Genomic DNA, 23,127 nt, shown 5'->3' on the forward strand with positions numbered 1-23,127 from the left:
TCACCGACTCAGTTGACATGAGTTTGAGTAAACTCCAGGAGTTGGTGATGGACAGGGAGGCCTGGCGTGCTGCAGTCCATGGGATCACAGAGTCGGACAGGACTGAACTGAACTGACTGAATTATGTGACATAATGGAGGTATTAACTAACTCTACTCTATAATAATTTTGCAATATATGTGTATCAAATAACTACATTGTATGCCTTATATTTTCAGAATGTTATATGTCAATTTTAGTTCAATAAAGAAGGGAAATTTGTTTTGTTTTGTTTTTTCAAAAAGAAGGAAAAAATAAGAAACCTAAACAATAGAATCAAGGGCACAATTGGCAGACAGCAACAGGGTCATAATAAATTTATGCTTCTTCATCAACAAAAATGGATATGTTCAAACAGAAATTTTATATAAAATAAATTATAAAATACAGATAAAGTCAATGTCAAATATGAGGCAGACAAAATATGTCATATTGTTGGAGTGCAAGAAAAAGGGATGATTCCACCTGCACTTTAAAAACTTTCCTTCAAGTGGCACAGTAATTGTGATATAAGATCCTCATAGAAGAAAATTTGTCCCTAGATAAGATTCAGCCCTATCTAAAAGTAATAATGATTTAGATGTAGACATAATCCAGAGATTAAAATGGAGCAAAATTCATGACAAAATAGATTAGAATTGACACTGTGAGGTAAGGGCTCTGGAGAAATTCTTGGTGAAATACTTGCTTGCTAGACAAGCAAATATGCCTAACTAAGTGCATGCTAAGTCGCTCAGTTGTGTCTGATTCTGTGACCCTCTGCACTGTAGCCCACCAGGCTCCTCTGTCCATAGGGTTCTCCAGGCAAGAATACTGGAGTGGGTTGCCATGCCCATCTCCAGGGATCTTCCCAACTCAAGGATTGAACTCGAGTCTCCTGTTCCGCAGGCAGATTCTTTACCATGAGTCATCAGGAAAGCCCCTTGTTAAGTGATACTTATACTGTTCTAAGAAACAACTGGATGTCTTTTTGTTTTGTGTCAAGAATACTACTCTTTCCACTTCAGTCAGTCATTTACAGGCCAGAAAAGAAGTAAATGATAGCTAAGATATTAGAATGTGAGGCTTTATAAGGATATGCTCAGATTATTACTAAATTCCATTTATTATTGTGAGAGGATAAATGCTTCAGCACCATGCACACAGCCCTGGCCAAATACTGAGCTTAGAAGCTTGGTGTTTGTCTTCTGTCTTTTTTTGATATTTTTTAATTTTTGTATATGTATGTTGTATTATTCATCTTAGATAAAAGTTTTAATTTTAATTGTGCTTACATATTTCTGTTTGAGAAACTGAGAGACCATGTAATACATATTTTTTCTTGTTTGGTTGGTTTTTTGGGTTTGTGATGCTACAAACATTTCCTCTGGATTTTTTAGTGGAATTTATGAAGAGAATTTTCTCTCTTCTCATTCTCCAAATTGCTTTAGCACACAAGATTTGGACCTCCATCTGGAATTCAAGGAGCTATAACTCAAGTCTCTGGTGATATACTCTTTTGTTTATATCTCATTTATGGGGAAAGCAGGATCTTTTGTCCCTTCAAGAGCAGACATAAAAACCTATCAACTCCTATCTTCATTTGCTGTTGCAGTAGGGGGTCTGTACTTGAGGGTTACTTCAAATGTTCACTTAGCTTTTTGAAAATATTGAAAACCATGAATTGTATGCTTTAAAATGATATTATGGAATATGAATTGTATATTTATTCTTTAATTAATAACACATAAGTTTTTGAAGAATGCTTAAAATGGTATATGATTGAAACTATAACAAACTAAACTGTCTACAAAAAGATGGAGGATGATACCAAGTGTGATAACAATTTGTTAGGAGTGGGGAGATTTTCAGTGATTCATACACTTTTAAATGTTCCGAACTTTTAATAATCCTGTTATGTTTGTTCATATTAGCCCATCTAAAATTTTAGTTATGTTATTTATAATAATTTAAATTACCCATACATTTAAAATCTTAAGTTAAAAGTCTGTGAGCAACCTAGAATGGTGGGAGGAGGTGGGAGGTGCCAGGGAGGTTTAAGAGGGAGGACATGTATGTGCACCTGTGGCTGACATGTTGATGCAGGGCAGAGGCCAACACCATATTGTGAAGCAATTATCATTCAATTAAAAATAAATAAAGTTATTTTAAAAGTCTGTGAGCCTAGTTTACAAAGATTCTAATACTATCACAGAGTAAAAATTGTCAGAAGTAACACCTTTATAGTCCTTAACCTATGTTAGGACATTTTAATACATGAAACAACTCTGTACTTATTTTAAAGGTAGGAAAGATTGATCAGTGGAGGCAAAACAGCTCAGACAAAATCTCATTTATGAGTTAAAAAAAAATGGGAATTTAAATGGTCTGTGTCTGGCCTTGTCTTAGGTAAGGAAGAGGACATCACTGAACCTCATCTGTGTCGTATGGGGAAGGGTGGTTCCTTGCAGTAAGCCACTTCCTAGTCTATAAAGGTTAGGGAACTCAAACTTTGCTGAGTGCAAATTAATTATGGGAACTCTTACAGAAATGCAGTTGGAAAACCAAAAGGGGCAGTCTTCATGCTTGATGTCAATACAGATTCTGAACCGAAGACATGCTTTGTGTATCTGGCAGGAAGTGACAGTAATTTATTACTAGCAGGAGTAAGAAATATTTTCTCCTTACCTGGCAATAGCACAGTCAATGAAAGACTGTCACCATTTAGCCGACAAAAAGCCGCTAAGCTACAAATTCCTGGTTTCCTCCAATGTTATTTTGTTTTTGTTTTTAATACTCCCTCGCCCTGCCCCCAGCTTCCCCTTCTCTGTAAAAGGTTCCTCTCTTATGCTTTATGGGGATTGCATGTTGTTTGGCATAATTTCAAGTTCGTGTGTGTGTGCTCAGTCGTGTGTGTGTCCAACTCTTTGCAACTCCATGGACTGAAACCCTCCAGGTTCCTCTGTCCATTGAATTTTCCAGGCAATAATACCAGAGCAGGGTGCCATTTCCTACTCCAGGGGATCATCCCAACCCAAGGATCAAACCCATGTTCTCCTGTGTCTACTACATTGGCAGGAGGATTCTTTACCACTGAGCCACCTGAGAAGCCCTTGTTCCATGTAACCAAATTGCAATACTTTGCTGCTTTTGAATAAACCTGCTTTGCTGGTAAAATAACTAGTTACTTTATTATTTTAGATTAACAGCTGTGTTCCATGGTCATTGGGCTCAGATAACATGCATGCATGCTCATTTGTATCTGATTCTTTGTGACCCTATGGACTGTTGCTCGCCAGACTCCTCTGTCTGTGGAACTTTCCAGGCAAGAATACTGGAGTGGGTTGCCATTTTCCAAATATACTATACTCTTTACATATAGTACTGCATTACCTCTTTAAATACCCATTTTATAGATAACCAAACAAAGGCACATTTTGTTAAAATAATTTGTTTAAGGACACCAAAGTGCCCAAGTTTAGTGGAGCTTTGACCCCAGGCAGTTTGGCTACAAAATCTTGGCTGTTAATTACTGAACTCAGTGACTCTGTAAACTCAGTCAAAAACTTGCACTTATATTTTTAAATATGCTACCAATGTTTCATGAACATGGACAATTCATATTCTTTCTTACATTTAGCAAGTTCACAATTTTGTGGGTTTTTCGGTTGTTGCTCAGTCGTGTCTGACTCTTTGCAACCCCATGGACTGCAGCATGCAAGGCTTACCTGTCCTTCACCATCTCCCAGAGCTTGCTGAAACTCATGTCCATTGAGTTGGTGATGCCATCCAACTATCTCATCTTCTTTCATCCCCTTCTCCTCCTACCTTCAGTCTATGCTCAGATCAGGGGCTGTTCTAAAGAGTCAGGTCTTCCCATCAGATGGCCAAAGTATTGGAGCATCAGCTTCAGCATAAGTCCTTCCAATGAATTTGAAAGATTGATTTCATTGAGGATTCACTGGTTTGATCTCCTTGCAGTCCAAGCGACTCTCAAGACTCTTCTCCAATACCACAGTTCAAAAGCATCAATTCTTCATCGCTTAGCCTTCTTTATGGTCCAACTCTCACATCCACACATGACTACTGGAAAGACCATAGCTTTGACTATATGGACATTTGTTGGCAAAGCAATGTCTCTGCTTTTTAATATGTTGTCTAGGTTGGTCATAGCTTTTCTTCCAAGGAGAAAGTGTCTTTTAATTTCATGGTTGCAGTCAACATTTGCAGTGATTTTGGGGCCCAAGAAAATAAATTATGTCACTGTTTCCACTGTTTCCCCATCTATTTACCATGAAGTGATGGGACTGGATGCCATGATCTTCATTTTTTGAATGTTGAGTTTTAAGCCAGCTTTTTCACTCTCCTCTTTCACTTTCATCAAGAGGCTCTTTAATTCTTCTTCGCTTTCTGCCATAAGGGTGGTGTCATCTGCATATCTGAGGTTATTGATATTTCTCCCTGCAATCTTGATTGCAGCTTGTGCTTCATCCAGTGCAGCATTTCACATGGTATACTCTGCATATAAGTTAAATAAGCAGGGTGACAATATACAACTTTGACGTACTCCTTTCCCAATTTGAAACCAGTCTGTTGTTCCATGTCTGGTTCTAACTGTTGCTTTTTGACCTGCATACAGGTTTCTTAGGAGGCAGGTAAAGTGGTCTGGTATTCCTATCTCTTGAAGAATTTTCCAGTTTGTTGTGATCAACACAGAAGAAGGCTTTAGCATAGTCAATGAAGCAGGTATTTTTCTGAAATTCTTTTGCTTTTTCTATGATCCAATGGATGTTGGCAGTTTGATCTCTGGTTCCTCTGCCTTTTCTAAATCCAGCTTGAACATCTGGAAGTTCTTGGTTCATGTACTGTTGAAGCCTAGCTTGGAGAATTTTGAGCATTACTTTGCTAGTGTGTGAGATGAGTGCAATTGTGCAGTAGTTTGAACATCTTTGGCATTGCCTATTTGGGATTGGAATGAAAACTGACCTTTTCCAGTCCTGTGGCCACCACTGAGTTTTCAAATTTGATGGCATATTGAGTGCAGCACTTTAATAACATAATCTTTTAGAATCTGAAATAGCTCAGCTGGAATCCATCACTTCACTAGCTTTGTTCATAGTGATGCTTCCTAAGGCCCACTTGACTTCACACTCCAGGATGTCTGGCTCTAGGTGAGTGATCACACCATTGTGGTTATCTGGGTCATTAAGACTTTTTTTTGTATAGTTTCTGTGTATTCTTGCCACTTCTTCTTAGTGTCTCCTTTTTCTGTTAGGTTCATACCATTTATGTCCTTTATTGTGCCTATCTTTTCATAAAATATTCCTTTGGTATCTCTAATATTCTTGAAGAGGGCTTTCCTCCTTCCCATTCTATTGTTTTCCTCTATTTCTTTGCATTGTTCATTTTACATTGAAGTATAGTTGATTAACAATGTTGTGATAGATTTAGATGTACAGCAAAGTGATTCAGTTATATGTATATATGTATCCATTCTTTTAAAAAATTGTTTCCCATTTGGTTGTTACATAATATTGAGCAGAGTTCCTTGTACTATACAATAGGTCCTTGTTGTTTATCCATTTTAAATATAGCAGTGTGTACATGTTGATCCCAAACTCCCTAACTATCCTTTTGCCCTCCTTCCCAACCCACATAACCATAAATTCATTCCTTAAGTCAGTTTCTGTTTTGTAAATAAGTTCATTTGTATAATTTCTTTTTAGATTCTGCATTTAGATATGATATTTCACTTTGATTTACTTCACTCAGTGTGAATAATCTCTATTTCATTCATTTTAATGGCTGAGTAATATTCCACTTTATATATGTACCACATCTCTAGCCATTCTTCAGAGACTCATATCTATAAGTGAGAAATCTATGATAATCTACAGTTCAGTTTTGTTCTAACATTCTATGTGTATATGGCTCTTAAGAAAAACTCATCATAACTGAATTGGTATATTTTTGTCTGTTTGGGGGGATCTTCTTTCAACAATCTTGAATTCTTTAGTCTATCCAAAAGAAAACTCACTAGCATGCTTTAAATTTTTTGTCAAAATTGATCTGGCTCAGCTTGCATTGTCTCAAAGTTATGACAGTGTTTTTAACATTGAGTATAATTGAGATTGACATTTGTAAAGAAGGTGCTTGAAAAACATATTTCTAACTAAAAATAATAAGTTCTAATCTCTTATCCTAATACTATTCCATTCAAATAGGCACACACTCACACACACATGCACACACTCAGACACAACACTAAATCTTATTGTGATCTAGCTACTTCCATTATCTTTTCAAAGGAATGTTTGCACACTGAAACTGTTTTCTCTGTATAAAGAAAATGAAAGAATGTTTTTTTCTGGCCTGATTTTTTTTTTTTTTCACGTTTAGTTTCTCAACCTTATTCTCTGAGGAATTCTATGATCTCCTAAGTCATTGTAAGACCTGGCCAATCCTCAAGGGATTTGGAAGAGCCAGATGGCTTTTTAACTAAGCTTTTCCACCTAGAACATATACAGCAGTGCCAAAATACTATAGCATGTGAATAAATGCTCCAACCATTGTCCAGAGTTCAACTTCCTTGTCATAGGTGCTGTGGCCACAAATGTGACCTAAGACTTTTCTGACTAAACTTTGAAGTATGAAGACCTGAAGGCAGTAAGTTATTACAACTCAGAGGAAGTTCACAGGAAAAGGTTGGTTAAAGCTGAAAGGAAAAGTGTTCTCATAGTGGCTGAATTTAAGGTCAATGAACCATTAATATTGCTTGTGCCCTTAAATTGCTTCCTCTCATGATTATCATGTTAGACTTTATTTTTCATGTCTTTCCACATCCTGAAGTACTGCTTTGAAGCTGATATCCTTCCTATTTTTTGAACATCTCCATTTCCACCAGCTCCCATTACTCACTGTTTCCTTCTCTCAAATATTATCTTTCCCAGCGTTAACTCTCTACCATGGAAGGAACTGAGTTAAATCATTTTATTGATACTAAGTTATCTAAATATTAAATGTAACATAAATGGTTTATGATAGTACTATCTACCCTCTATTGTGAAAGGGAGATAGACTCTCACATTCTTTATTGTGTAGGGATATTTGAGGATAACATATAGGATGAGAGTTACTAGGTAGGTTACTCTTATTGCTCCTTGCACTGGGTCCATGGAGGCCTTCTGCCACTTCCAAAAACAAGTAAAGTCCTTCCTGTCTTCCTGCCCCAGGACTAGTTCAGAGAGACCACTGCTCCACAGCTCTAAGATGACCTAGAAAAAATAAGATTCTGTTCCTAAGTGTCTTCTTTGTTTCAGGTTCCCCAAGGGAAATTATACGATACCCTGTATATTTTCTGAAACTTTAGGAGAAAAAGCAAGCCCTCCTATGTGTGTATTGTGCAGCGTGACAAATGACAGAGTTGTGATTTAACAGTGCAGTTGTTCTTTTGTGTTCTACAGTGGAAGGACTTTACAAAACTAGGGCTTTGAAAGGAAGATGTCCTTGCTTTCCAAATCCCCCTCTTTCCTGCTGAGCCCTATCCACCTTCCTTCTTTCTTACAGCTCTCAGCTTCCAACAGTGCACTCTTTGCTTATCTGCTTAGCTTAAAGTCTTACTTTAGTGGCAATGTGATAGGTTCCCTCTGGTTCATTTTACTGAGAAACCAAATGGTTAAGCTGCTAACCAAGATCACAAATCTAATATATTTTAGGCATGGTGGGAGCAGGAGTCTGATTTGGGGATTTCTGATTCCAGAGCTTAAGCTCTTAAACCCTATACCAAATTGTCTTTTTTATCCCTGCTATCTTGCAAAACTGACTCATTGGAAAAGACCCTGATGCTGGGAAAGATTGAAGGCAGGAGAAGGGGATGACAGAGGATGAGATGGCTGAATGGCATCACTGACTTGATGGACATGAGTTTGAGCAAGCTCCGAGGGTTGGTGATGGACAGGGAAGCCTTGCGTGCTGTAGTCCTTGGGGTAGAGAAGAGTCAGACACAACAGAGAGACTGAACTGAACTGATCTTACAAAAATCTAGTACTGTTTTTGCTGTAACTTATACTTTATAATTTATATTTTTCCACCACCAATTTTGTGCTACCCATTAACCCCTAGACACCACCTCTCATACTTGATTCCTAGTGCTCTAGTCTAAAACCACTTTTACCAACAATCTTTCCAAACATCAGCTACAATACTTAGGGTTTCCTTAGTTCTTCAGCTTCAATTATAGAATATTTTCCTTCAATAACAACTGAAACCCTTTTGGTTTGTGATTCCTAGGAGAGCTGTTATTCAGTTCTCTTTTAATCTTAACTTACTACTATTATTTCTTAATAGAAACAGTTGATTACTATTGCTCTTTTTCCTTCTCCTAATTCTTGAAAACTACATCTACTAAGCATTTTTAGCCCTAATTCTCTTGACTAGCCTTTGCATTATAGACATCACTTATTGCTAATTTTAGTGCTAGCTCTCGGGGAAGGCCTTCCCAAAATATGGCACAATGGCATATTGATTATTTTGAATTAAAGTTACTTGAGAAACAGCCAGTGTAAAAAACCTTTCTGTCTGCCCCCCAAAGCAGGAAAGTCTCTGATGTGAAAGGTATCCTTCCCTCACCAAGAGAGTTATTTTATCACCAGAGATAGGGATTCAGGGTGAGAAGACTATGTTAATAAAACTTTCCACTTCGTTACTAATTTACCATCCCAAGCCCAAACTCTGTTTAGATTCTTCACTAATTAAGCAGTCAAGGCTAAATTTCTTTGCTCTGTCAATTCCTCTCATAGGTACTGTTTCTTTGTTTAAAAAGTATAAAAGCTATCTGCCATGGCCACTTCTTATGTCCCATATCTACTAGACCTCTATACACACTAAATTAATTTTTTTCTTGTTAATCTGACTTGTCACCATTTAATTATTAGAACAGCCAAAAGAACCCAGAAATCAAGTGGGGAAATTTCCTCTCCTTGACAATAGTTATGACCTCTGTGTGAGTGATGTCCCCTTTTCCATAACCAAGTTCTACCTCTGCCCAGTCCAGTCCTTCTAACTCTCAACAAGGAATTAAATATAATGCTAGAAAATAAATGATTGATACAATGTTTTTAAAATGGATTTTTTTTTTTTTAGCTGAACCCTCTCTCTGAAAAAGTTTAGTTCTTGTTATGAACTATCTAAAATGTCCTTTCATGTCATTCCCTAAGCCCAGAAACCAGGCTCAAAATCTTGATGTAAAATGAGAGACAGGGAACTTCTTCTCCTTTATCTTGTCATTTGAATCCTGTTTGTTTTTGTAGCTTGTTTTGTTTTGCCTCCACTTAAAACTGCCCTTGTCTATGTCTCTCTCTGGTGGATCAAATACAATTGTGTAGGTTCTCACCACTTGACCTCTTAATGGATATAAAAGTAGCTAAAAAGTTAGTAGTAAATCCAAGCTGTCTTTAGCACTGATGATTTTGCATTCTGATACTCAGTAAAGCCCTAATTATACCACATCCTCTTTACCCCTGACATTATGGTTTCTAACAAGACTCCATACTACCTATTATATCTTATTTTATTTTCCTTTCTTTTTCAACTCTCCTTTTCATTCAGAAGCATATTCCTTGTGTCCTGCCCTAATATGTCTTATTCTGATGTCCATACCTTTGCTATCTTTTGTTTGTTCATTTTTGTTTTTGTTTATACCTTTGCTCTTATAAGTGAGTCAGCCTGGAATTAGTCAGCCTAGAACTTGATCTAATTAAAATTTTTCATCACCCAAATACGAGCTCATATTTGGTTCTCTCCTTGAATTCTGCTATGACTCTACAACTCCTCATTTCGTCCCCTGCCTCTGTATGCCTACTATCTGTGTGCTTATTTTTTATAACTTAACAAGGGTATTATTGAAGGAATAGAGTAGTAGGACAGAAAATTTAGGTTCTAATACTGACTGACTCAAAATCATGTGACCTTGGGAATTTGTTTACCCCTCTACGTCTGTTATAGAGAAGGAAATGGCAACCCATTCCATAATTCTTGCCTGGAGAATCCAATGGACAGAGAAGCCTGGTGAGCTACTGTTCATGAGGTCACAAAGAGTCGGACATGACTAATTGGCTAAGCACACACAGTCTATTAAGATTTTAGTTTTTGCTTTCCTCTGTTTTCATTTTTGTTTGGGCTTTGAAACAATAAATCTGGCTTCCTCTTTGTTAAAGTCAAGTCATCAAATAAAATAATTTTGGAGGAAAAAATACTGAATAAATGTCTGTAAATAACATAGTGAGAGATCACTTTATAATGTCTTTATTTGTTCCTAGTTTTGAATAGATGCTTCTTCCAGCAAGTGTGTCATACTCTGCAAGGAACTTTAGAGAAGGGATCATAAGTTGCATATCATTTGTATCACCTAGAGATCCTATCAAATTTTATGGTACAAATTAGGTGCTCAACAAATATCTGTGTTACTCAGGTTTCTATTGTTCTGTCTCTCATTGTACTTATTTGAAAGAATTTTGATCAGAAAGAGTTACCAATTTATTTCTCTTTTATCAGTTTTGTCTATGTCAATCCTTGTTTATTGTTTCTTTTGTTTATACAATTTGTTTCCCTCTCTCTTTTCAAGCAAGAACTTTCATATCCCCAGAAGTAGTCATGAATATTATGATTGGAAAATATTCAATTCAAGTATAGAAAAGAAGACAATGAAGTAGATGAAAGCTATGATCTGCATTAAGCATAGATATTGAATAATATAGTCCTTTTGAGATTTAGGTAGGATGCATGGTATTTGTGAATGCCGGTACCAGCCAGCAATGTGAACAGGTCTCGACCGCAGCAACACGGAAGCCTGAGAAAAAGGAGCTGAAAGTAAAGAATGGGGTCGAGAGGACTGACTGCTCTTTAGGCAAGTCAGCGATTTTATTGAGTAAAGCAGCTACCTTTATACTAGTACAAGCAGAAAACATAGTTCATAAAAAATGCCATCTGGTGTTTGTTACATCAATACAATTTTTTGTCTTAAGTGATTGCAGAAGCTTACATCTTGTTTTTGGCATTCCAAGATAAACTACTAAGTGAAGGTCACTACTACGTTTTTCTCAAGGAAGAACAAAGGAGGCCCAGCAAATGTTTTACTACTTTATCATGGGGTGGCGGGACAGGGAACAGCCTCTTTCAAGGCTTTCCCAGGGCCTTTTTGGGCCTTGAGCAGGCCGGCTCCCCGAATGTGAAGTATTATTATGAAGAACAAACAAGTAGCTTATAAAACATAGGCAACACTAATAAGTTATAGTAAATATAGATAGTGGCTAAGTGGTTGGTCATGTTAGGACATGTTAAATACAGAATATATGAAATATATAATAGAACAAAACACATTATTTCTAGATAGAAAAGGGGAAAAAAATCAGAAGGTATGATAATGCCATGCCTAGAATGACAGTTTTAAGTACCTAAATCAATCACCCATTAATAACATTGATTATTGTTTTGCTCTGGTCCCCCATGTTCTCAACCCAAGAAATATGGGCAGATTTACGCATGTCAAACAGCCTTAGTAAAAATTGAAAGCTGTGGCCATGCATACATGATGCTATCTTGTGCCTGATAGAGTGAGCACGAGTGCTGGCTCCAAGGAGTTTTCACTTGTGGGGTTCCCTTGCTCAGACCTCACCTCGTCTTTCTAACACCATCAGCAGAGAGACAGGACATATGGACATTCATGATCCAGCATTCAGGTACTGCAGGCTTTCTTCCCATTTGTACACTGTTTTAAATGTGCTAATGAACCCCATCTTTACTCTCATTTCCAATACATTGTTTTGTTTTATTTTATTTTATAAAAGAATTTTTTGATGCATACTATTTTTAAAGTCTTTATTCTATTTGTTACAAATATTGCTTCTGTTTTGTTTTTGTTTTATTTTGTTTCTTGCCACAAGGCATGTGGGATCCCAGCACCTCGACCAGGGACTGAACCTCCACCTCCTGAGTGAGAAGGCAAAGTCTTAATCACTGAACCACCAAGAAAGTCCCCCACTGCATGTTTTAAAGTGACTAAATTAATTATGTGATTTGTGAATCTTCATTTGTTCTGTGAGATCTTTCTGTTTAAAATCCTTTGGTATAGTTCACCTGGCAGTGTTTGGACGTTACCAGTGCATCAACAAATATACTCACCAAACAGTTGCTGCTGCTGCTAAGTTGCTTCAGTCGTGTCCGACTCTGTGCGACCCGATAGACAGCAGCCCACCAGGCTCTGCTGTCCTAATGACCTAAAAATACTACATAGGCTTTTTGAATTAAACTAAATTTAACCCTATTCAATCTTCTCTTCATGCAACAGAAATTACCTTCCTCTGCCTCTAAATTATCTCTTCAACTATGGAATGAAACTGAGTTAACTTTACTGCTTGAATTTCCACACATACTCTCTTTTTTCAGGTTTCACCATCATGTCTATGCTCAACAGCACCCACCATCAACCACCCTTCTTCCTTCTGTCAGGAATCCCAGGGCTGGAGGCATCTCATATCTGGATCTCCATCCCACTGAGCATCATGTATGTGACTGCCATCCTGGGAAACAGCATCATCATTCACATAGTACACAAGACTCCCAGCCTTCATGAGCCTCAATATGTATTCTTGTCCTTGTTAGCCGCCACTGACATAGGCATGTCAGCATCTACACTGCCCACTGTTCTTAAAGTCTTTATTTTCAACCACCGAGAGATTGAGTTCCATGGTTGTCTGGCTCAGATGTTCTTCATCCACACCTTCTCTTCCATGGAGTCAGCCATGCTGCTGGCTATGGCTTTTGACCATTTTATGGCCATACGCAACCCACTATGCTACACCACAGCCCTGACTCCCTCCCGCATTACTCAGATGGGCCTGGCTGCTGTGGCTCGAGGGGTAGCACTGATGATCCCCTTGCCCATTCTGCTCCAACAGCTTCCCTTCTGCAGGAATATTGTTCTATCCTACTCATTCTGCTTCCACCCTGATGTGATGAAGCTGGCATGTGGGTCTATTCGTGTGAACGTTATCTATGGGCTGGTCTTGGTACTCTGCTCCTTTGGGGTTGACTCCATCTTTATTGTTCTGTCTTATGCTCTAATCTTGAAGACGGTTCTGGGAATAGCTTCCAGGGAAGGATGCCTTAAGGTGCTCAACACTTGTGTCTCCCACATTCTCACTGTCTTCATTTTCTATGTCCCACTTATTGCCTTAGCCTTGATCCACAGAATAGGCAGGTACCACTCTCCTCTGCCCCACATCACCTTGTCCAATATTTTCCTTTTTCTCACACCTGTCCTTAACCCATTGGTTTATAGTGTGAAAACAAAGCAGATTAGAAGTGCACTAGGTAGACTGTTCAAATGTAAGACAAGATAGAACAGAGTAGAAGTATTTTGAGTAAATGATCAAAAGGCCAGGGATATTGTAAAAAGAAACAGGAATAGACATTTATCTCTTGTGTGTTGATGTCCACTCTTTGGTTTGTTTCTGTGTGATTTTGCTTCCTAGGTGACTCAAAATGGTAAAGAATCTGCCTGCAAAGCAGGGAGACCCAGGTTCAATCCCTGGGTCAGGAAGATCCCCTGGAGAAGGGCATGGCAACCCACTCCAGTATCCTTGCCTGGAGAATTCCATGGACAGAGGAGCCTGGAAGGCTACAGTCCATGGGGTCGCACACAGTCAGACACAACTGAGTGACTAACACTTTCACTTTGTGTAATTTTACTACAATCTTTTTGGAAGTAGGAGATTCCCTTTTAGTTTTAAATGTTAGATCAAGGAATATATTTCTAAAGGTTCCTTCACCTTCGCTTTATGTTTCTCTTCCCTAAAGTTCATATCACTTATCCAGGAGTCCCACTCCAATCCAAACAGTTTGACAAATATTTTCTGTATGAGGATCCATCATATATAGTTATATGGCTCAAATTTGGTTAAAAGCAAGATATTCATATTATTATACAGAGAGTTATTATCTTTGGTGGGTTTGAGATATTATAAAGGGAAATAGTACAAATGGGAGACAAGAGGTTTTATTTTTATATTTTTTATTGAAATCTATTTTATGATTTTTCCTGAAACCATATTAATCTAAACTTCATCTGATACAAAAATACAATAAGAGGTTAAAGCAAAAATATAACAAAGCTTCTGTACCTAAAATTTGCCATCTATGTAATCATACTTAATTTTCTCAGGTTGTATTAAATTGGATTTCACATTAATTTGAGGATAAATATGTATCAATTAAAGGAAAATCAGGACTCTATAATTTATCTGCTATGTATCCAGGGAACATGGTGAGTGACCATTAATGTGCCTCAATGTGAAAAGGACTTGATACTGGTATCTATTTTCTAAGAACATTGCAGAAGAAATGTGCTATGCTACACATAACTTATTTAATATGCTTACCACAATGTCTGGTATATAATAAATGTTCAATAAATATTAACCATTATATTACAAGCTAAAAATATGATAAGGACAGGGTCAAGCCAGGATTTAAAGATAAATATAAAAGAATAAAGTCTTTATTGCTCAGATGGTGATATCAAAGATGACCAGCAAATAATACAGTCGCTCTGAAGTTCAAAGACACATTTAGAGGTTCATTTTAATATACATTTCATATGTTGAAATATAAAATGGTATATATTTGTAAATGTTTATGAGAATTCAGACTAGATTGCCTGTATTATAACTGTGTATATCATATATATATATCTGTTCAATATTGTTACCTTAAATCAAAGACAGACATTAAGTTATTTATTGATGCTAATGATGCCTGAAAATTAACTATCACAGAGTAGAGCCATATGTTATTATTCCATTCATTTTTAATTAATTATGTGGACATTAATTCATGAATCCATTGATTCCATGGTCATGTATAATTGTTTTTACTTATCACCTTCTGTCCTTTGTTTCTTAAACTCTCTCATGTTCCCCCTTATTTTGTATCTTTACATAGCTATTCTTGGCATCCACTATATGCCACACATTAGGGGACAAATGAATGAGACAAAATGCTCTCATTTAGATTATTAGTGAGACAACCAAGGAATAAAATTGTCATACTTTAAGGCAACATTAAGACAGACGTGCCATTAATTGCTTAATTATTTAACTTACACATAAATCAATTTATAAGTAAACTGAAATACCAGAATGGGTTACAGATTAAATTAAAGAATCTTAGGGACCCAAGCTTTAGCACTCAATGTCATTATGTCCTTTTTTTCTTTCTGAAGCAATCCCTTATATCTGTTTTTATCTTGTTTTACACTCTTTTTTTTTCCCCTAATGTAGATAATCACATAACTGGGGAAGATATTCTGTAAATGGTTTTGTGTCCTTTCACTGTCCAGTAGAAAGGGTAATCTTAAACTCTTTATAGCATATTATGTAAAGGGGGAGAATTTTTTTCTTCAGTTTTTAATCTCTGTGGTTGAAAGGTCAGGAGAGTGATTTATTAGAATATTGTTATTATTGGTCTCACTCAAGCTGTACAGAGAGGTAAGGAGTTCCTCAAAGGAAATTTACCTGCAGTCTTCAAAAAATGGAACAATGCTGAGAAATGATCCCCATTTCCCTATCATCATACTTAAGACTGTCAGAATTAAAACCCTTTTGTGTGGAAAGACTTAATAAAGAAAAATATTAAATCAGATTTTAAAACTTGTAGAAACATACTAAGAATCAGAATTTCATTTTATGTTTTGAAGGTACTCATGATATTTCTCAAATGACCTCTCAGTAAGATCAAAGATTATACATTTATATATATTTTACTCCCTCTATTCTGTTAATATATAACAGATTTCAGGCTAGATGAATGCTTTTGAAACTGAGATAGATGTTAAGCTTCCATTGTCTTTCTTTTCGTGATCTTTTCAGTCTTGCAGGCAGAAGTTTCTAATAAACCCAGTCTTCACTGGCTCACTTTCCTCCTAATTTACTTAATTTAAACCGAGTCTCCAAGTCACTAATTGTATTTAGGTGCATGGTCTGCTGCTGTTCCATGATTTTCATTAATAGAATGGAAGCTATGTGAATATTATAGTTTTGCCTTCTGTATGACTCTGATGCTTTACTAAAAATGCTAGACAAATATGAAAAATATTTTGATAACTTTAGAGATCATTTTGAACTTTACTTAGAACTTCCATAAATTAGTTTGAAATTCTTGTAAAGCTACTGTATGTTTATTCATTGCCACTGACAATTAAGTCTTTTATTTGTTTCCTAAGCTAATTCAGCAAGACAAGTCTTCATTTGTTTATGACTAATCTCAAGAGTTGACCCAGGAGAATAATTCATTTTTCCTTTTGGAAAGGTAGAGAAAGAAGTTGCATCCTTGTTTCAGAAGCCAAAATGTAACCCTATATATTCTCAGTATGGAGTGAAACACCAAACAAAATGCAAATAAAGTATGAATTCTGAATGAAGTAGCACATTCTTATATATTATTTCTTTTCTAACAGCTCCTTTATTTTTTTTGTTAAAAACAAGCAGATTGAGATATCAACTTGTTCTCCAACCCTAAGAAATGGTCAAAAATATTAAGCATATAGTCATAAATTTATCACCAATATAAAATTTTGTAATGCTTCAACTTAAACAACATGGGCAATTAAGAATCAGGTGAAACCTTGTTTTCTCAGTAAAATGAGCCCCTCTTTGATTTTTTAAAATCAAGCATCATACACTTCAATTTAGCAGTTGTGAATACATGATTTCATCTGACTTATACAGCAAAAACACTGAACTTGAGTTTCTATCGCCCTTTCTCCTTACCACTACCAAACAGTCATCACTCATGATCAGTTGTGACCATTTATTTAAGCCCTCTGCTTCTCTTTCCTTCCATACTTAGATTAGCTTGAGGGAAAGGCCTGAGTCATTTTATTTTTGAATTCATGGTGCCTAACATACTATTTGGCACATAGCAGATCCTGAAAAGCACTTTGTAAATTGGTTGTCGCTTCTGATATAGAGAAAAATCTCATTCTCCAGCAATAACATGTTGCACCCAAAATCGCTTGCGCAGAGCAGCTTGGATCTGCCTGGATTTGAGACTGTAGACAAGAGGGTTGAGCGGTGGTGTCATGAGGAGGTAGGCATTACTCATGCTGGTAAACAGAATTGGGGAAGTGTTCTGAGTGTAGCGATGCAGCACCGCCAAGCTGATGAGGGGCAGATAAAATACAAATACTGTTCATAGGTGAAATGTTCCCTTGGTATCTCTAATTTTCTTGAAGAGATCTCTAGTCTTTCCCATTCTGTTGTTTTCCTCTATTTCTTTGCATTGATCGCTGAGGAAGGCTTTCTTATCTCTCCTGGCTATTCTTTGGAATTCTGCATTCAAATGGAATATCTTTCCTTTTCTCCTTTGCATTTCATTTCTCTTCTTTTCACAGCTATTTGTAAGGCCTCCTCAGACAACCATTTTGCCTTTTGCATTTCTTTTCCATGGGGATGGTCTTGATCCCTGTCTCCTGTACAATGTCACGAACCTCCGTCCATAGTTCATCAGGCTCTCTGTCTATCAGATCTAGTCCCTTAAATCTATTTCTCACTTCCACTGTATATTCATAAGGGATTTGATTTAGGTCATACCTGAATGGTCTAGTGGTTATCCCTACTCTCTTCAGTTTAAGTCTGAATTTGGCAATAAGGAGTTCATGATCTGAGCCACAGTCAGCTCCAGGTCTTGTTTTTGCTGACTGTATAGAGCTTCTCCATCTTCAGCTGCAAAGAATATAATCAATCTGATTTCGGTGTTGGCCATCTGGTGATGTCCATGTGTAGAGTCTTCTCTTGTGTTGTTGGAAGAAGGTGTTTCCTATGACCAGTGCATTCCCTTGGCAAAACTTTATTAGTCTTTGCCCTGCTTCATTCCATACTCCAAGGCCAAATGGACCTAACAGAAGCAGAAAATATTAAGAAGAGGTGGAAAGAATACACAGAAGAACTGTACAAAAAAGATATCCATGACCCAGATAATCACAATGGTGTGATCACTCACCTAGAGCCAGACATCTTGGAACATGAAGTCAAGTGGGTCTTAGAAAGCATCACTACAAACAAAGCTAGTGGAGGTGATGGAATCCCAGTTGGAGCTATTTCAAATCCTGAATGATGATGCTGTGAAAGTGCTGCACTCAATATGCCAGCAAATTTGGAAAACTCAGGAGTGGCTACAGGACTGGAAAAGGTCCGTTTTCATTCCAAACCCTAAGAAAGGCAATCCCCAAAATGCTCAAGCTACAGCACAATTGCACTCATCTCAAATGCTAGTAAGATAATGCTCAAAATTCTCCAAGCCAGGCTTCAGCAATTCATGAACTGAGAACTTCCAGATGTTCAAGCTGGTTTTAGAAAAGGCAGAGGAACCAGAGATAAGTTGCCAATATCCACTGCATCATCGAAAAAACAAGAGAGTTCCAGAAAAACATCTGTTTCTGCTTTATTGACTACACCAAATCCTTCAACTGTGTGGATCAAAATAAACTGTGGAAAATTCTGAAAGAGGTGGGAATACCAGACCACCTGACTTGCCTCTTGAGAAACCTGTAGGCAGGTCAGGAAGCAACAGTTAGAACTGAATATGGAACAACAGACTGGTTGAAAATAGGAAAAGGAGTATGTCAGGGCTGTATATTGTCACCCTGCTTATCTAACTTATATGCAGGGTACATCATGAGAAACGCTGGGCTGGAAGAAGCACAAGCTGGAATTAAGATTGCCAGGAGAAATATCAATAACTTCAGACATGCAGATGACATCACCCTTATGGCAGAAAGCGAAGAGGAACTAAAAAGCCTCTTGATGAAAGTGAAAGAGGAGAGTGAAAAAGTTGGCTTAAAGCTCAACATTTAGAAAACTAAGATCATGGCATCTGATCCCATCATCTCATGGGAGATAGACGGGGAGACAATGGAAACAGTGTCAGACTTTATTTTGGGGGGGGCTCCAAAATCACTGCAGATGGTGACTGCAGCCATGAAATTAAAAGACGCTTACTCCTTGGAAGGAAATTATGACCAACCTAGATAGCATATTCAAAAGCAGAGACATTACTTTGCCAACAAACATCTGTCTGGTCAAGGCTATGGTTTTTCCAGTGGTCATGTATGGATGTGAGAGTTGGACTGTGAAGAAAGTTGAGTGATGAAGAATTTATGCTTTTCAACTATGGTGTTGAAGAAGACTCTTGAGAGTCCTTTGGACTGCAAGGAGATCCAACCAGTCCATCCTGAAGGAGATAAGTCTTGGGTGTTCATTGGAAGGAATGATGCTGAAGCTGAAACTCCAGTACTTTGGCCACCTCATGCGAAGAGTTGACTCATTGGAAAAGACCCTGATGCTGGGAGGGATTGGGGGCAGGAGGAGAAGGGGACAACAGAGGATGAGATGGTTGGATGGCATCACCAACTCGATGGGCATGAGTTTGAGTAAACTCCAGGAGTTTGTGATGGACAGGGAGGCCTGGCATGCTGCGATTCATGGGGTCACAAAGAGTCGGACATGACTGAGTGACTGAGCTGAACTGAACTGACTGTGCATAGGTGACAGGCACAGGTATGCAGTGACTTTCAGTTTCTGTCTTGATTCTCCAGCTTTGTAACAGTGGCCAAGATCTTCATGTATGAAGCTAAGATGAAGACAACATCTACTGCAAATGTGAAGAGTACAAAGACCAATCCATAGACAGCGCTAAAAGAGGCGTCTCCACAGGCCAAGTTCAGCATATCAGGGAGGTAGCAGTAGGAGTGTGAGAGCATATTGGCCCCACAGAAAGGAAGGGTCCTGAGCAGGAAAGGCAGAGGGGCTACCAGGGTGGCACCACGTATGACAGCAGCTCCACCAAGGCAGGCGACAGTAGAGTGGGTCAGGAGCCCGGTGTAGTTCAGTGGAGCGCAGACAGCTACCAAGCAGTCAAAAGTCATGGCTACCAGGACACCTGATTATACTGAGGAAAGGGTGTGGATGAAGAACATTTGGGTTAAGCAGGCGTCCAGGCCAATGTAGTGGACATTGGACCAGAAGATAGCCAAGACACTGGGCATTGTAGACAATGAAAGGCCTAGGTCTGTAAGGGCCAGCACGGCCAAGAAATAGAACTGAGGTTCATGAAGATTCCGTTCTGCTTTAACTAGGATAAGCAGAAGAGCATTTCCCACAAGGGCTAGGAAGTACAGGAGGCAGAAGGGAATGGAGATCCATATTTGGGCAGCCTCCAGACCAGGAATACCAACGAAGGAGAAGGTGGGCCAATTAGAAGCAGTGTGATTAAAAGACTACATGGAAAGGTGTAGGTAAGACTGAAGTCCAAGATGCTTCTCACCCCATAAAATAGAGATTGTGTGGCAGGAAATCTGATTAAAAGCAAACTGATTATCTGTACACAGAGTCACAAAATTAAGATATGAAGAACTCAAAATTGAGTTTATATTTATAACTTCATAATTATTCCTCTTGATATTATGAATGGCAACTAAGCACATGAAAAAATGTTCAACATCTTTATTTATTTGGACAATGTAAATAAAAAGTACAACAAGATACCATTAGAATGGCTAGAATTAAAAATGCCTGAAAATACTGTGTTGGTGAGCATATGGAACAACTGGAATTCTGATGGAATACAAATGGTACAGAGCCTCTTTGGATATCAGCTTGGTAGTTTCAAATTAAATAGTCACATGCATGCTTATCAAACATTTAACATTACCCAGCAATTTCACTTCTAAGAATTTGCCCAAGAGAAATAAAAACACATATCCATACAAATACTTGTACATAGTCAAATAAGCTTTATTCATGATAGCAAGAAGAAAAGGAAAGAAACCAAACATACACCCAGTGTTGAATGGGTGAACAAATTGCAAAGATCCATAAGCTTTAACTTGAAAAGGAAATAATTCTTGATAGAGACAATAGCTTGAATGGGTCATTTGTGCTCTGTGAAAGAAGGCAAATACAAAAACCACATACTGTATGATCTCATTTGTATGAAATTTTGGAAAAGCCAAAATCAGTGATAGTAGATCAGAGATTTCAGAGATGAAAAGGGAGTATAAAGAGACTGAGTACAAATAGGCAGGAAACAACTTTTTGGAAGATCAAAATGTTCCGTATCATGGCTGATGTACTAACCACATGATTTTACATGTTATTTCAGTTCAGTTCAGTTCAGTCACTCAGTCGTGCCTGACTTTTTGTGACCCCATGAATCACAGCATGCCAGAACATTTTATCTAAAACTCATCAAATTGTAGTTCATTGAAATGTATCTCTTTAGGATATCTTCCCTAATTCTCTCCTTTCAGTCATTCAAAAAGAAGTGTCACTGTAGTCTGTGAAATAACTTGATCTCCATTACTAGAAATTGATTAATATCTGGAATGAGTATCAGGATATTTTGTTTTATACATTCACTTATTTGATTCCTTCTAAGTGGTCCAACCTAGGTAGCATATTTAAAAGCAGAGACATTACTTTGCCAACAAAGGTCCATCTAGTCAAGGCTATGGTTTTTCCAGTAATCATGTATGGATGTGAGAGTTGGACAGTGAAGAAAGCTGAACACCGAAGAATTGATGCTTTTGAACTATGGTGTTGGAGAAGACTCTTGAGAGTCCCTTGGACTGCAAGGAGATCCAACCAGTCCATCCTAAAGGAGATCAGTCCTGGGTGTTCATTGGAAGTGAGAGAGTCATTTCCTAGGCAGGTTGATAAGAAGTCCAGGGGTCCCCAAGGAAAGAGGGGTCTGGAATTCTCAACAGGAAGAAAGGACAAACTTTTTTTGTCCCTCTACATTCCTTAGGATTATATACAATAATGTATCCTGCTTGAGGATAGTCTCTGGAAAAAATCTTCTGGCTAATACTGTTATCTTAAGGTGTAAACTATGGGAGTAAGTCTAGTGATGTCTTTACAACCTCCAGACATTCTTTTGATTCACTGTAATAACTAATTAGAGAGTATATAACTCCATTGCTAACACTAGCAAGGGGGTACTCTTTCTGCCCCATCTTCTGATGTCTATGTCAGAAGCTTTCTCTATCTCCTTTATACTTTAATAAAACTTTATTACACAAAAGCTCTGAGTGATCAAGCCTCGTCTCTGGCCCTGGATTGAATTCTTCTCCTCCAGAGACTAAGAATCCCGGCATTTTTGCATGGTTAAGCAACAACCCTTCACTATGCAATATTGCTCTTTACAGCATTGAACCCTGCTTCCATCACCAGTCCCATTCACAACTGGGTGTTGTTTTTGCTTTGGCTCCATCCCTTCATTCTTTCTGGAGTTATTTCTCCACTGATCTCCAGTAGCATACTGGGCACCTACTGACCTGGGGAGTTCATCTTTCAGTGTCCTATCTTTTTGCCTTTTCATACTGTTCATGGGGTTCTCAAGGCAAGAATACTGAAGTGGTTTTCCATTCCCTTCTCCAGTGGACCACATTCTGTTATGTATATTACTTATATATTTATATATATGTAAGCAATTATACAATATATTATTGTATAATCATAATATATATAATTGTAACTAATTATGGGCTTCCCAGGTGGTGCTAGTGGTAAAGAACCCACCTGCCAATGCAGGAGATGTAAGAGATGTGGGTTCGATCCCTGGGTCAGGAAGATCCCCTGGAGGAGGGCATGGCAACCCACTCCAGTATTCTTGCCTGGAGAATCCCATGGACGGAGGAGCCTGGCAGGCTACAGTCCACATATGTATTGATTAATAATTATAATATATAGCTAATTATATATATAATTGTAACTAATTTATGTATATTTGTTTTGTTTCCAAAAATGATTCAAATATATGTTTATTTTAATATCCATTTGACAAAAAAATTATTAATAAACATATATTTATACCACTAAAGTTTTCAAGAAATTAGAGTTAAGTAATGTTACCTAATGCTTGTGAAAAAGAACATTTTGTCTTAAATTATAATTTTCTTTCTTCAATTATACAATTTTCATTTGAAAATTTAAGCAAATTCCAATTTCTTCTTAAATATTTAAATCTTACTTTCTATTTTCTTGAATATGTTTATTC

At 37.6% G+C, this 23,127-nt stretch overlaps 1 protein-coding gene and 1 pseudogene across 1 annotated transcript; one reads left to right on the forward strand and one right to left on the reverse strand.

The window, feature by feature from the left end:
- Positions 1 to 12,470: 12,470 nt before the first annotated feature.
- LOC110148350 (olfactory receptor 51I2-like) lies at positions 12,471 to 13,415 on the forward strand. The gene has a single exon (XM_070463100.1). The coding sequence runs from the start codon at positions 12,471 to 12,473 to the stop codon at positions 13,413 to 13,415; it is 945 nt and encodes a 314-aa protein (XP_070319201.1).
- A 3,634-nt stretch (positions 13,416 to 17,049) lies between these two features.
- Positions 17,050 to 20,353, reverse strand: LOC139033656 (olfactory receptor 51H1-like; annotated as a pseudogene).
- Between the last annotated feature and the right edge of the window lie 2,774 nt (positions 20,354 to 23,127).

The sequence above is a fragment of the Odocoileus virginianus genome, unplaced genomic scaffold (genome assembly GCF_023699985.2).
Source record: "Odocoileus virginianus isolate 20LAN1187 ecotype Illinois unplaced genomic scaffold, Ovbor_1.2 Unplaced_Scaffold_28, whole genome shotgun sequence".
Taxonomy (NCBI): domain Eukaryota; kingdom Metazoa; phylum Chordata; class Mammalia; order Artiodactyla; family Cervidae; genus Odocoileus; species Odocoileus virginianus.